Genomic DNA, 14,779 nt, shown 5'->3' with positions numbered 1-14,779 from the left:
CCTGCACAACGTAACATGGGCAATGCAAACCATCAATTAACAATTAGGCACAAAGTTCTTTGATGGTCATTAAATGGGGGTATCTTTCCAGGTATTCCATTGTGAGACAGCATCAATAGATTGCTGAGATTTTTGTGCAGTTGATTGGTTGGCTGGTTCTCACTACACTACTTTGCAACTCGGGACACCGCCCAAATAATACCAAAGTGCTAAATATAATTCATCTGATCTCATTCTCATTGAAGTGTGACAGCCAAAAAGATACTTCGAAGAAGAGTGCAATTTTTTTTACATAAGTGTTATGAAGTTAAGCAAAGTCACATGAAGAAATGTAGTAGTTTTATTAGAAAAAGATGTCAATGTGAACAAAAATAAAGAAACAAATGGTGAAATGCTGAAGTTCATTGCCGAATGATATACAAACCAAAGGGTGGTATTAAAAAATTATACCAATAGAGGGAGAGCGTACTTTGCAGCTTCCACACGAAAGACAATTGACAAGTTGGTCCGACACTTCATGGAGTATTTGCACATCCTGATCCACGATTCTCTCCTTTCTTAGAAAAAAAAACAAACAAAAAAAACCCTCAAACGGCTTTGCGGTGATACTCCGGCGGGGCCACCTCGTAATCGCTAGCGCTGAAGAGCGTCGCAGAGTTCTTGACCAAGTACCTGCAACGGGGCAATTAAGTCAAGAGATTGTTTGGTTGTACAGGTAAACTGGTGATGATTATTCTCTCCCTAAACTGACACTCACTTGAGGAAGTCCTGCAGGTAGGTGAGCAGCAGTGCCAGGCTCTTTTCATCCAAGGGAGTGTAAGCCAACATGGCTCCAATTCGCACTTGCAAGACCAAAGAGGAAGACATTAACAAAGCAGCAGCTACATGAGATTGAAATGATCACCCCAAACTAATGAGATGCATTTCCGGTTCTGGAACATCCCAAATGGTCATCACCGTGACATCACTGTAGCTGCTGTGTTGATACAAATTCAGCTGTTCAAATGTCACAGCAGAATTTGAGACCAGACTTTTTCCGACCTTTGTTCTGAGCAGACAGATGTGGTAGCGGTTGTAGTCCTCTTGCACGCTAGTTCAAGTTGGAATGCACTTTATGCATAGCTCTTACTTGTAAAAAATGGTTTACTACAGTACAGAATACAGACTGGCTATTCACCTCTGACGTTGTAAGGACATGTTCGCTCATAAAAAGGCACGTACTACGGGAGCTTTTTGGTAAAAATGCAGACGGCCACTGAAAAATAGTACACCTAATAACAAAAAGAATCATTTTGGTTTTGGTTCTACAAATAGCCATTGTTCAAATGCCTTCAACACAGCGCCTCCTGCCTTATGAAAATTTTGTTTGGAAAATATATACCGGGGAAATAAAGCTACATGTAGTCCAAACGCACTGATTTGTGATTACCTTAATCAGGAGTCCCCAAACTACGGCCCGCAGGCCGTATCCCCGCCTCCACATTTAGTCCGGCCTCCTGAACAATACCAGAGAGCATTTTGATTGTTTTTTTACCTCAATAGTGTTATTTATTTCCTGGCTTTTTTCTGTGAAGAACCCAGAGAGGGTTATTTGGTTATTATCTATTTAATTAATAGCGTTTATATTATATTATATATTACATTACTATTTTTATTTTATTTACTTTTGTTCCGTGAAGAATCCAGAAAGGGTTATTTGATTGTGGCTTTCTGAAAAACAATACATTATTACATTTAGGCACTCCTGCAATCGTGACACTTTTTCTGTTACAAACTGACCCTAGTCCCTCATCAGAGAAGGGAAAAGTTATGTGGCCCTCACAGGAAAAAGTTTGGGGACCCCTGATCTTAATGATCAGGTTGAACATCAGCAGATCTTGACTATTTAAACAAAACGCAAATGCAACTCTCACGGGACAGTGGTCACTACAGTGACAGTAGAGGTGTAAAAATAAACCGATTTGATTCAGTTACCGGTCTGTGATGTCAGCTGCTTGCAAGCTTTGCAGAGAAACCATCAAATAGATGGGAAGCACGACAAACATCAACAATCACCTTGCTCGACAACATGGTGGGACTGATGCTGGGGACAGGAGGCTAATGCGGCTTGCAAAACTAGCACGGAAAAGCGCGGATAGGAAAAAAATACATGCGTTTTTCTAACCTCGTTTCAGCCCTACAGTAATTGAAAACAAAGGCTTTCGAGACATGAACCACAGTTACAAATTACCCATCAGACAGTCTTTTGCTGAAAAGTGTGTGCCTGAACAATATAACAAGCTAAAGAACAAGGTTAAACAAGACTTTACCCCAGCAGAGAGCGTGGCAATCACTACCAATTCGAGCGCTTCATGTTCAACTCATACATTATGTGACTTTTATATTAAAAATGGCAGATGTCTGCTATCTTTTGGTGCAAAGCAGTGACTACATGAGGCATCATATTTGCAGCTCTGGGCTAGTTTAAGTCGGCAACGTTCTTGTCACAATTATGCAACTTTGGCGCTTGTTAATTGTTTTATAACAGCTCTTATTTATTTTTTGCATCTGTTGTCTGAATGTACATATGTTCATTAGGCCGGAACAGTATTGCAATCTATTTTTTCTCTCTCAGGAACAAAGTATTTGGCATTAAAATTGTCACTTTGTATCGAATCGAATTGGTTTAAATGGGTTAGTGTTTTTTATTAATTGTCCCTAAATTGGATTGTAGCCTGTGAATTGAGATATGAACCAAATCGTTTTTTGAGTTAAAGATTCACACCTCTAGAGGGCAGCTTTTTTTTGATACATAAGATCTTTGCCCCCTTAGAAGGAAGTGATTATTTTTGGTCATTAAAAAAAAAAAAAAGCATTTATTTAATTTTAATTAATAATCATTCTTGTATTTTATAATTATAACTTAATTCTTACAATGTTAATAAAATCTAATTTAATGAAATTAAAATAGAAACAGGAATACGCACCGCTTATTGACCCAAGGAACACTCAAGTTTATTGGGGTTTTTACCTGCCATTGTATTTAACTCATTGCATGCCATTCATGGTGAGAAAAGTCCAACTCATTTTAACCAGGAAGACTGGCTGTGAATGCTAATTTTTCAGACCCACTGACGGGGTTAGACGTCCAATCCATTTTGGCTGGAGGGCTGGCAGTGATCAGCCACTGCCAGCTTCTCCCTGTTATACTGGATTGAACATTTAGCGGTGTCAATGAAAGCCAACGAGATATTCGAGTGCCCTTTAAAGAGCTAACCTGGTGTAAAAGGGCTTACCAAAGAGCCTTAACAGGTGGGGGGCGCCGTAAATCTGCGACATTGACGTATCTGGGTGGTTGGCCAAGATGTCTGCATACTGCGGCCTCTCAAATTTGTAAAGCAGCTGCGTGCCCAGCATGACGTTAAAATATTCCCGCACACCGGCAACCACCTCGCTCACGGCAAACTCCCTGGAGTGAATGGCACAAAAGAACCTTTAATCCCCTGCCAATACCTTAGAAAACAAGCACACGTCTGGGAACATTCCAAAAAAAGTATTACTTGCTGTCAGAGGTTCCTCTCGATTTCTTGTAGTTTGCATAATCTTCTAAAACAGAGTCAACGTTCTTCTTAGCGGGCAGATGGAAGAGCTGAAGACAGTGAACGACAAAAGGTTTTTTATAGTGATTGTGTTTTTTTGTGTATATTTTACTTAGAATGAATTTGCAGTTAACAAAATATACATAAGTACATAAATATAGAATTAACTCATTGACTGCCATTGACAGTGGTAGACATGAAATCAATTGGCACGGAGAATTTTTTTTTTTTTTCAAAAGAAAATTTATAAAATTAAAAATAAGCCTTTGAAAATAAAAATATTTCATATTTTTTTATGTCCTATATATGTTTTTGTTAATTCTTTTAATCTTTAAAAAGAATTTGTAATCAGTAATTTCATTTTAGTTAACAATTTTTGTTGTATTTTTAATTTTTTTTCTTATTAACCCTTTAACACCTAAGCCTATTTTGGCCAAATTTGCACGGATTTGATGTTGCCTTTATATTTCAAAGAAAAAAATGTTCACAATGGCCAAGTTGGGTCCCTTTTTTCAGGAGACCTTGAACTGTTGTTTTCTTCACTGACCAATTATAATCCACATTTTGGACCCAAAAAGGCAAAATAAATAAATAAATAAAATCCCAAAGTCTTTTTTCAAAATTTGTAATGTTGATGTCCCATTGACAACCAAACATGCTCGACCAACCGTTTTGAAGCCAGATAATATTTATTCAACTTGTTAGGATAAACATTCAGTAGAAAAAAAGTAAGATTGAATAGTTTTATGTTTGACAATTCAACACAAACATAAGGTATGGTCATTGGCGTTTTTGGCCTTTACACATACTATGGTCAAAACAGGTTATATATAGTGCAAAATAGTGAAAAAAAAATACATATCATCTAACACAAAAAGGGTTTGGAGGATATCTCTTTGTGAAGTTAGGTATTGTACCCATCACCTTATCAAAAATATATACGTACATGCAATCAAGCTTCTCGAACACACATCTATATAAAAATTGAAAAGATTTTAGTGAAGAAAAATATAACATTGAAAAAAAGTATTTTCAAAAAATATTGACAAGTAGTTCAGTTCACACACAATGTCACACAGCCTACTCTTTCGCCGTTTGCGCGCTGCTGTCACTTCTACTCGGCGAGACGCTGACTCATCCAAAGAAAAAAACGACAAATACGGCTCATCTTGTTCCTTGAGTTAATTAAATAATGCATTAGCTTGCACTAAATTTAGTTTTAGATTCATTCTGCACGTTTCAAAGTCAGTCACTCAATCCAACCGGCCGTTGCTTGCTTAGCATGCCTCCCTTTCCTTAGTTGGCACCTCGCTCGGAAAGTTATTAAAAATGTTCACATTTGGTTCATTTTCTTGACATCACAACGGCTCTTGGGATATGTAGTATTTTGTGCTGCTTTCGGTTTTGAAAAAGGGCAGGAAATTATGGAAATATGGAGATAGATACATGGTCCATGCAGCGTTTTAATGCATATTTATGAGTGCAATAAAACTATGAAACTCAAATGACATTATCTCCTGTTTTACTTGGTCGACTGACTTCAAATAAAAACTGATGTGGACATCAACTTCCGCACTTTCAAATGAGACCAACCAGCGGCACGTGGGTGACGTAATTACAGTGTGACGAAGCTTCAAAGACTATATGCGTAAACCCGTCGCTGCCAACACGTTCGGTGTTAAAGGGTTAATATTTTATGCACTTATGTATTACACCAACGCTTTTTGAAGTACAGTGATCCCTAGTTTTTCGCAGTTAATAGGGACCCGAACCTGCCGCGATATAAGTGAAAATTGCAAAGTAGCGTACCCCCCCAAAAAACATTTTTTTATTTGTTCTGTTCAATCTATCTATTTAGATTTATTATTGCAAAGAGATACATACAAGACTTTTTATTCCCCCATATTAAAAACATGTATATTTTAATAAATGGTTTTTAAGTACTTCAAATGTAATAATTATGAAAAGTTTTAAACATGTTACTGTCCCACCGAATTATTTTTAAACTAATATTCAGTAGTAGAAAAATGCTTGGCTTTAATAAATGCTTCATTGAGCGGAGCGACTCCACTCACTCCTCTCAACTGCTCACTTACACACGATGAGTTGCCACTACAACTGTTTAACAAGTCAAACGATGATTTACGCATGCAGCGCGTTTTAAGTTCGTGACTGGCAAGATCAGACACAAACATCTGTCAGCATCGTTAACTTTAAAAAGCAATTCCAATGCACGGCCTGAGGAACAAAGAGCAGGGAGGGAGGGAGGGAGGGAGCGAGAGTGAGACTACGCGATCGGCTCGGGACAGCTCATTTGTATTATTTTTATTAAAATTGAAATAAAATCCGTGGCGGACTGAGGGCGCGAAGTTTGAAGCTCGAAGTACGGAGGGATCACTATATTTCTAAATGTAAATGCAGGCATCAAGGAGTTAATCCATAATACATTTGCGGAACTTGAAAACCCCCATGAAAAGAACACAAGGGGTCGCAGTTTTTCCACCGATGTGTTGATAGATGTGCAATAGTAGTTGCTGTATGTTACGGGTTTGCAGTTATTCAGTTCGGCAGAAGAACAAACTACCCACCTGTTTTTGCCGTGTAATCAGATCCCAGTCATCTACAAGCCAAGGTTTTAGCTCTTCAGGGATTTTGACTTTAACTTCCACTCTGTTTATGAATGTCTCCTCCTGTCCAAACAAGATCAAGTTACATGACGTTACTTGATACAGCAAGCAAAACTTATTTCCCAGTGAGTTCAAACACAGTATTATGTTAACAAAGTTCTATGTAAGGGAGTTACCAACATACACTTTCGACAGTTGGGTCAACACGAGCCCTCTTCTTCCGTGGAGGGTGGACCGGGTCCCCTCCTGAACTCGGTCCTTCTCCTGGACCAGGAGCTAGACCAGACAAACATACTTAATACTACCTCGCTAATATTAAATGCAAAATGGTATTTTATTTTTTGAAAATTTGTATTGCCTAAATACGACAAATAGCTGTAAAAAGCCAAATTGAAGAATATTGTACAAAGCCAAATTGAAGAAGACAAGAAATGATTGAAGAATTGAAGAAATGGCATCGAAATATAACATTCTGTGCAGGTAAAACGACAAGTGCATACTCACTTTTTTGTTTGTTCTTTTTGGTTTTCCTACAATTAAATGAAAAAAGCTTAACAAGTGCAAAATTGATTTGATTAAAAAGCAGGAGAGAATAAAAAGTAAAAGTTGCACCCACACGTCGTTTTTCTGTGAAGTCGCGGGTATCTTCTTATTCGGTGCAGCACCCCTCATTCTTCCTTCAACATAATGGTCTCTAGGATAAAAACAGATGTAACACAAAAAGTCAACCTTCTCAATGAACAGATGGACAAATATCGCCTATTACAGATGACTTAGTAGGTCTAAACGTTCAATAGATATATGGTACTCAATAAGTACATTTCTATGTAAAAAGAGTAGTGGCAATAAAGAGTCCACAGATTCCTGTTTGAAACCTTTCGGGGGGATTTAAAAAAAAAAACAATTTAAAAACCAAAATAAACTTATGTTGCACTTACCACATTGATGGTAACCTGATAAGTTTAGACTTACGGGCCGTTTACATGGTGACTCTCCGAGAATACGAGAAATTTCAAATTTGCATTTGCGTCTCCATTCAAAAATAATGTCGCAATTCCGCATGAAAACGATGTAGTATTTATGCCAGGCCCTAGGGGGCAGTGCAGATTTATAGGGCGACAGAGAATGATGCTTTGACCCCACCAAGCTCCCTCAGCCCAGAAAAAAATATGCCCGCCCACTAGAAGCAATGGCATTTTTCTTTTGTTCAAAAAGGCACAAAAATTGAAACCTTCAACATATTTAATTTAAAAATATTATTAAAACAGTAAATTAAGGCCGACATTCCGCCATATTTGCTGTTTTTAATGTTTAGTAGCACCGCTGCGCACGCCCAATGTGACGTGTACGAGTGCCGACGTTAACGGCGCGGTCTCGCGCCCCGGGAGCCTTTGATATGCAAGCCGAGGAAGCCCCCCTCAATCGGATTCTTCCACTTTGGAGGCAGGATTCATAATTTTTCGTCTTCGCCGACACCATATGCACGCGTGGCGAGTCCGCTACTCAGTCATTGCATCTTTGTGTTGCAGAGTCACCATGTAAACTGCCCTTTAGTTTTAGTCTTGTCACCATGTAAACTGCCCTTTAGTTTTAGTCTTGTCAATAAATAAACAGAACAAAGCGGAAGTGGGACATTATAGACATGCCCTCGCATACAACCAATGCTAGTACTGCTAGTTTTCTCCGGTAATCTTTCTAAAACGAACATGCCGATCAAATACTGCTACTATGGGACTTGTAGAAACGAGTCTAGACATTACGACTGTCCACATATGAAAGATGTTTTCTTCATACGTTTCCCGAAACCAAAGACTCAAAGGAAAAAATGTGAACAACGAATCAGCTTGAGCGGATGTCCGGATGACCAGTTTAACGCCAGCAAGGTGAAGTCATTCACCTTCATATTAGGGCTGGGTGTTAAGTCCGTATCAGGGTAAATTGAGCAGATTTACCTTGATAACGGTAAATGACGATAAATTCACCAAAGCGGACTGTTATATAATTTGAAAATCTGAATCAATGCAATGAAATAATTTTTTAAAATTTGTTTTGTACATTAGTTCCAAAATTGTTCAAAAATCCTCTCAGGCTAAACCAAACTACTATTTCAGTATCAAGTTAACATATAGCAGTAAACAAATATACAAAAATAACAGTAAATAAAAAACTCCAGTCCCCATTCTATATCAGCAGCTTTAAACTACTTTCAATTAATTTAATGTTGTGAATCAACCGTTAAAGTTGTTAAAATTGCTCCTGTTATTCCATAATTTCTCTTTTGTCTACTTTCAACATGTGAAAGTTTTAAAACCATTTTAAAGATAGTCAATATTTTACCGATTTAGGAGTATTTTAGATAAAAAGTTAATTAGGTTCGCTTGGAAGGTTTGCAACAACAGCCTTGCAGGGAAGTGTACTGCTTTAAGATGGCGGCCGTTACTAACGCCCGCATCTAGTTTTTTGTAGATGTGCTGGTAACGATACCGAAGCTATAAATCATCTAGCCCTATATAAATGATATCTACCGTAACATAATGTGGCTTGTAGCAGCTTTTCGGGCAGCAGTCAGGTATGTTGTTTTTTTGTTTTTTTTATCTCGTGGCATGAGTTGAGCTAGAGCCGTGAGTTGAGCATTGGCGTTACCCGAGGGGCCGGGTAATGAGAAGCATGATGTTTAGCTACTCTCGCTCCGTCCCTAATTGCGTAACGAAGACCGCGCGACGCGCTGAGTGTGTCGTACTTCTGCTTTACTTGGCATATTTCAATAATCGGAATTTGGATGTTTGTGAATCGTTCTCGAATCTTCCACGGGCGAATCGCGAATAATCTAAGAATCGGAAATTTTGCACACCTCTAAACATTACTGTATAAAAAATCAATAGGACGAGTGTGCAAACATGTCGTTGTAACACAAATGCCTTACAGCTTGACAGTATGCTGTCTGTATGCTGTGTAATGCTGTGACATAATAACACAAGCTTTTACTTCAAGGTTTCAGTTTTTTTTTTTTACCAGAGCATTTTTAATACATGCACGCACACATGCAGCCCTCACACAGACACACACACATTATAGCTATATTGCTCTTATGCCAATGAAACATTTAAGATTTAATGATGGCAGCAATGTCACAGAATAAAGCAAGCACATGCAGAAAAATAGCTGGGGCCATTAAACGGTCACTGTTGGATTATAATTTATGATGAATGCTTTACCATCATAAAATATATTGTAGCATACCGTGTGGGGTGATGTAGGCTTACTCTTTGTGGAGAACAAAAACTCAGTAGACGTTAGGCCTGAACGATATATCGTTTAAACATCGCCATCGCGATGTGCGCATGTGCAATAGTCCCATCGCAAGGACGTGCGATAGTTTTTTAATTTCATTTTTTTTAATCCACAAACGTTTGTTTTGAGGAAGGAGAGGGGAAAAAAAGCGCACAGCTTCTCTTTCTCTCCAGCAAGTCATCGGCTCCTCCCCCTCCCCCTGCAACAGCGGAGTGGAGGGAGGAGGGGCCGAACAGCGGAGCGGAGGGAGGAGGGCCCGTTCTCAAAGTGAAAGCAAGCAATCAACACGTTGGAGGAGCAAGGAAGACTGTATCCAAAAGGAGTTTTGGAAGTATTTTGGCAAGAACAAGACTATAAGGGACAAAAAACAGCCCTGTCGACAGTGCCTCGCCATGGTTGCCTCAGCAAGAAGTAATCTGTCAAACATGTGGGACCATTTAAAACGCAGGTATCTATGCATTCCTGCTACGAGCTCCCCATCAGAGGCTTTTTAGCACAGGTGGGAACATTGTTACGTGCCAACGTTATTGTCTCAAGCCTGCTATAGTGGATAAACTAATAGTCTTGGCCAAAAACCTATGAGACCCAGTTGAGAATTGCTGAGCAAGGAAGGTGGACGATATGCAGACAAATACATAACACAGCTGAAGGAATGTCTTTTCTTCTTTTAATGTGACAGCTATCAGGAAGGCAGGAAATTTGGGAGTTAAAATGGTTCTGTTATTCATCACAGTTATTTAAAGTTATTCAGTTCAATTATTTACAAGTTCAATTGAGTTTGTTTCTTTTATATTTAAATTTATTGTAAACCGTATTTTTCAAATAACTATATATAGTACAGCTGCACATAAAGTTTTGATACTTAATATTTTTGTTGAAATATTTTTACAACTTTGTTGCCGTTTTGCAGTTTTATATTGTTATATTTTGTGTAAACAACTCAGGGGACTAATGCACTTGCACTTTTATTAGTCAGATTTAATATTTAAGTTCAAATATGTTGACAACTTTGTTGTTTAACTGAGGTTTTTATGTATTGTTATAGTTTGTGAACTCTTTTGTCATATTTAATATTTTTGTTCAAATATGTTGACAACTTTGTTGTTTTACTGAGGTTTTTATTTATTGTTATAGTTTGTGAACAACTCTTTTATTTGTCATATTTAATATTTTTGTTCAAATATGTTGACAACTTTGTTGTTATTTTACAGAAGTTTTTATTTGTTATATTTTGTCAAAAACTAAGGGGACTAATGCACCTGCTCTTTTATTTATCATTTAATGTATTTGCTGCTGTTGAAGTGTAAAATATTGTATTCAATAAATGATCTATTTTGTGCAGACATGACTTCCTGGATACCTTCATACAGAAATCTTCATCATTAACAAATTAGACGGTATTATATGAATACACTGTGGTCACGGTGTGTTATGTAAAGTATTTCCAAACAGCTATTCAAGTCATTTAGTGAAAATTTCTTTAAAAAAGATAGATCTTTTTTTTTTTAATATCGCAATATAATATCGCAATATATTGCAAACCTAAAAAAAATCGCGACAATAGTTTTTTCCAATATCGTTCAGGCCTAGTAGACGTGTGCTGTTTTCGTCGAGTTGTTGGCGGTTCAATAAAGAGTTGGGACGGCTTCGCCCAAAAGAGCACAAGTCTTATAAAGTTTTTGTCTACCACGAAGAGTGTGCCAACATCAACCCACACGGTCCGCTACAAGCATTACACCAGTTTTGAAATCGCTACACTGGCTTCCAGTAAGTCAAAGGATAGACTATAAAATACTACTGCTCGTCTACAAAACACTTAATGGCCTTGGACCAAAATACATGCTTGACTTGTTAGAGTCCTATGAGACATCTAGACCCCTAAGGTCGTCTGGAACCGGTCTTCTGCATGTTCCAATAACAAGAACCAAACAGGGTGAGGCAGCATTTAGTTATTATGCTCCTCACCTCTGGAACAAGTTACCCGAACGTCTGAAGTATGCTCAAACTGTTAGCTCTTTTAAATCAGGGCTAAAAACGCTTTTGTTTAGCACTGCATATCTATAACTGTCTATATATTTCAATCTACCTGCTTTCTATTCCTCTTGTTTTTATCTCGTTTGCTGATTTCAATTATTATTATTAGTAGTAGTTTTTGTTTTATTTTTATTTTATTTATTTATTTTTACTCTGTGATTAAATGCGATCTTTTGTCTTCGTTTCTACGTTGTGTTGATTTAAATGTGATTTTTATGATCATCATGGGATGTAAAGCACTTTGAATTGCCTTGTGTTGAATTGTGCTATATAAATAAATTTGCCTTGCCTTGCCTTACAATATCAAAGAAATCACACACAGGTACAAAATAACGCAATATACTAATTGCTAGATGAAGTCCATGCACAATCCACTCATTAAGTTCAGCACTCCATCACGTTCACTTGTAGCCGCTGTTAGCCGCTAGTGTTAGCCTGTGGCCTGGCTACCAGAAGAAAGCACTGAAAGCACACGCTCCTGAAATCGTGAGAACCAGGGAGGAAAGCCGGTGAAAGTCCGTCTGGAGGCCACCAAGTCTACTTAATGTCGGGTGAAAGTTTGGCGAAGCTACCTTAAGCCCGACTCCATCACGTTTCCTTGTAGCGTTAGCCGCTAGCGTTAGCCTACCGGGCTTGGTTTTTGTTCCTGATAACCACGTGACTTCATTCGTAAACACACCGTTTTCTTAAAGGGGAACGAACATAGCCGAACAATACAGCGTCAAAGCGGGATGAAAAGACATATTTTGTTGTTTTATTAAATTACCGTATTTACCGACATTGTCAAAATGAAGACGGTCATTGTGAAGAATTTCGGTAATGGTAAATTTGCGGTATAACGCCCGGCTCTACTTCAAATGGAGTAAAAATTTTGTTGGGGGTCATGGTCCTACAAATGACAATCCCGACCCATTGCCTGCCACAGCGTCCCCCGAAGAGGTAAGCCATTTCATATTTTTACTTATTTTTTAGCGAGGCGTTTTGCCGTGCTGCTTCTGTTTGACAATGAATGACCTGGAAAAAAAAATTAAAGTGGTATCTGACTGCCACGGTTTTTACCTTTTCTGTTGTAAAGAAACAACTTTAGTAAGGCGGAAGTGTAAATAAATTAATAGAATTAAGATTTGTTATTGATGAAAAAATTAAAAGTGTTTGTTCGCTGTCACTGAGGAGCATTTGCGATCGCTACACAAAACTAACAATATAAATTACCCCCGAGAACGGTCAGAGACGTAAGACAACCAGAGGATATAATATATAATAAAGACAGGGCATATTGGGGTAAAGGTTAGCTTGTTGAAATAGAAGAACGTCATTGTCAGTGGCGTAAGGAAAAAGGTGTGGATCAGCTCAGGTCTTTTTCAGTCCTCGACACTCAAGCCATCTCGTTAACTGAACATGTATGTTCTTCCACATCTTTAACAGTTAATTTGGCACCAGGGGTATCATGTTCGGACAGAATTGGTAGGTTTAGCTCTGTAAACATCTCCTTCGTACACTATTTCCATTCATTTACTATTGGGGACAAACGGTAGCGTGTGCCCCCCTTAGCAACAGTTGCTAACGTCATGATTATTAATGAGCAGAAGTGACGTGTAGCGTGCGGTACTCCATTCAGGGTGTTCTAATGACTACCTGCAACCCTAGTGAGGATAAGACATGTAGAGGATGATTGACTGAAAACACGTGTATGTATTTGTCATATATTGCTTCTCTTGATATTTTTTCATGTTTGGCATTTGAACACCGGTGGGTAGAAAACGTGACATTTTCAATGCACTGCATTGCACTGTTTGAAAATGTGTGAAACTAAACGAATAATACATGTACATACTGATTGGCCTTCTGAAGCTCTTTCTGTTTCTGCAGATTGCTGTCCACATACTTTAGCACTCGACTCTCAGGAACCCATTCGTCCCAACTAGAAAAAAACAAATCGAGAAGACAGACAATAAGGTATTTACGGTATGTCAACTAAAAACTAAAACTAAAGTGAATGACCGTCGACTCACTTACTTTTTATTCCACCCGCTGTAATGAATGAAGTACTTAATTTGTTTCTCTTTGACGTTTATTTTAACACACTGCAGGGAGACATGTTTGTTAAGTAAACACGTTGAAAACGGCATGCTGCTGAAGAACTTACCTTAGCTTCGTAGAGCAATGGCCCATGAAAACACAGCACTCTTTCACCTAGCAACAACATTTATTCATTACGTCAGGAAAACAGTTCACAAGCAGGACCGTTTTAAAAGTCAATGCCTAGATGAGACAGAATATTTGCATTTACTATTTTTAAAATGTTCGTCTTACACGTGCTTAGCTGTGCACGTACCACGATTTTCCTTGTACTGATGTACACATATTGTTTTTTGAGAACGAAGTACATTCATAATTTAGAAGCTGAAAGCTGTTTCAGAATGTGTAAACCGTCAACTAACATTGAGTGTGAATGTAGCAAAAATGAGCTAAAAGCTATCTCACGAAAGTACAACGAACGGGGTGTAAATAGAGCACGTTTAAACGTTTGATAATGTGTTTTATTCCATTAGTGTGACGTTATGGTGAAATAGGACTTACAATATACAAAATAAATAAAGACAATCCCGTTTACAGAGACAAGAAAACATGCCCCGAGCACGTAAGCAACAACAATGAAAGCTAGCAGCGGTAGAGATGCTGGCTTATGTCTGAGCTTCATTCCGTCGAATTGGACGGGTACTATCGTCGCCATTCGATCACGACACACACAGAAAGCACGGTACCTTCTTGAAATTTAGGTTTCGGGTCCTGTTTCGGCGCCATTCACGGACTAAACGATCAAAATAGGGGAAAAATCGCCAGCTCCCATTCCAATCTGAAACGGTGCCGCTCACTTATAGACGTCATCACCGATCTGGTGACGTCAACAAATGCGACCAAGCATATCGCGACAATGTAATAAGATTATATAAACGTTTCCTTTTTCGCCCCATGTCCTAAATAAATGATTTTTATTGAAAATTAGTAATCATGTTTTACCATGAGAACAACAAGTTGATGAGGATATTTTTTCTTGGAAAAAAAATACAAAAAATGTTCAATAAAACGTTAAAATATATAAAAACTGATATGACGCCATCAAAATGTACTATTACAGTGACCAACTCAATTTCTAACGTGGATCTGTTTAATTTAACGCCAAGATTATATATACTCAAATAAATCACCAAATGCTCCAAATAGGTTTAGATGACTTACACTTTTGGA

The 14,779-nt window shown here is 38.1% G+C and overlaps 1 protein-coding gene across 1 annotated transcript; it reads right to left on the bottom strand.

Annotated features, from left to right (window-relative positions):
• Positions 1 to 322: 322 nt before the first annotated feature.
• morf4l1 (mortality factor 4 like 1) lies at positions 323 to 14,438 on the bottom strand. Its single transcript, XM_057837721.1, has 12 exons — positions 14,296 to 14,438; positions 13,677 to 13,723; positions 13,547 to 13,614; positions 13,365 to 13,451; positions 6,822 to 6,899; positions 6,710 to 6,735; positions 6,390 to 6,481; positions 6,167 to 6,268; positions 3,540 to 3,628; positions 3,276 to 3,448; positions 758 to 842; positions 323 to 672 (listed from the first exon to the last, which is right to left on the bottom strand). Exons 1-12 carry the CDS (start codon positions 14,333 to 14,335, stop codon positions 588 to 590), a joined length of 972 nt encoding a protein of 323 aa, XP_057693704.1. The 5' UTR covers positions 14,336 to 14,438; the 3' UTR covers positions 323 to 587.
• Positions 14,439 to 14,779: the final 341 nt, after the last annotated feature.

This window comes from Corythoichthys intestinalis, chromosome 5 (genome assembly GCF_030265065.1).
Source record: "Corythoichthys intestinalis isolate RoL2023-P3 chromosome 5, ASM3026506v1, whole genome shotgun sequence".
NCBI classification, from domain to species: Eukaryota; Metazoa; Chordata; class Actinopteri; order Syngnathiformes; family Syngnathidae; genus Corythoichthys; species Corythoichthys intestinalis.
This window is presented reverse-complemented; position numbering and strand designations above follow the sequence as displayed.

What these genes read in the sequence shown, in the direction of transcription:
- morf4l1 (XM_057837721.1), bottom strand. Translation starts at nt 14,335, where the DNA reads ATGGCGCCGAAACAGGACCCGAAACCTAAATTTCAAGAAG. An exon ending in GAGCTTCAGAAGGCCAATCA is followed by an intron (nt 6,900 to 13,364) that starts GTATGTACATGT and finishes TTTTTATCCTAG; the next exon opens with AGACCATTATGTTGAAGGAA. An exon ending in TACCTGCAGGACTTCCTCAA is followed by an intron (nt 673 to 757) that starts GTGAGTGTCAGT and finishes GCCCCGTTGCAG; the next exon opens with GTACTTGGTCAAGAACTCTG.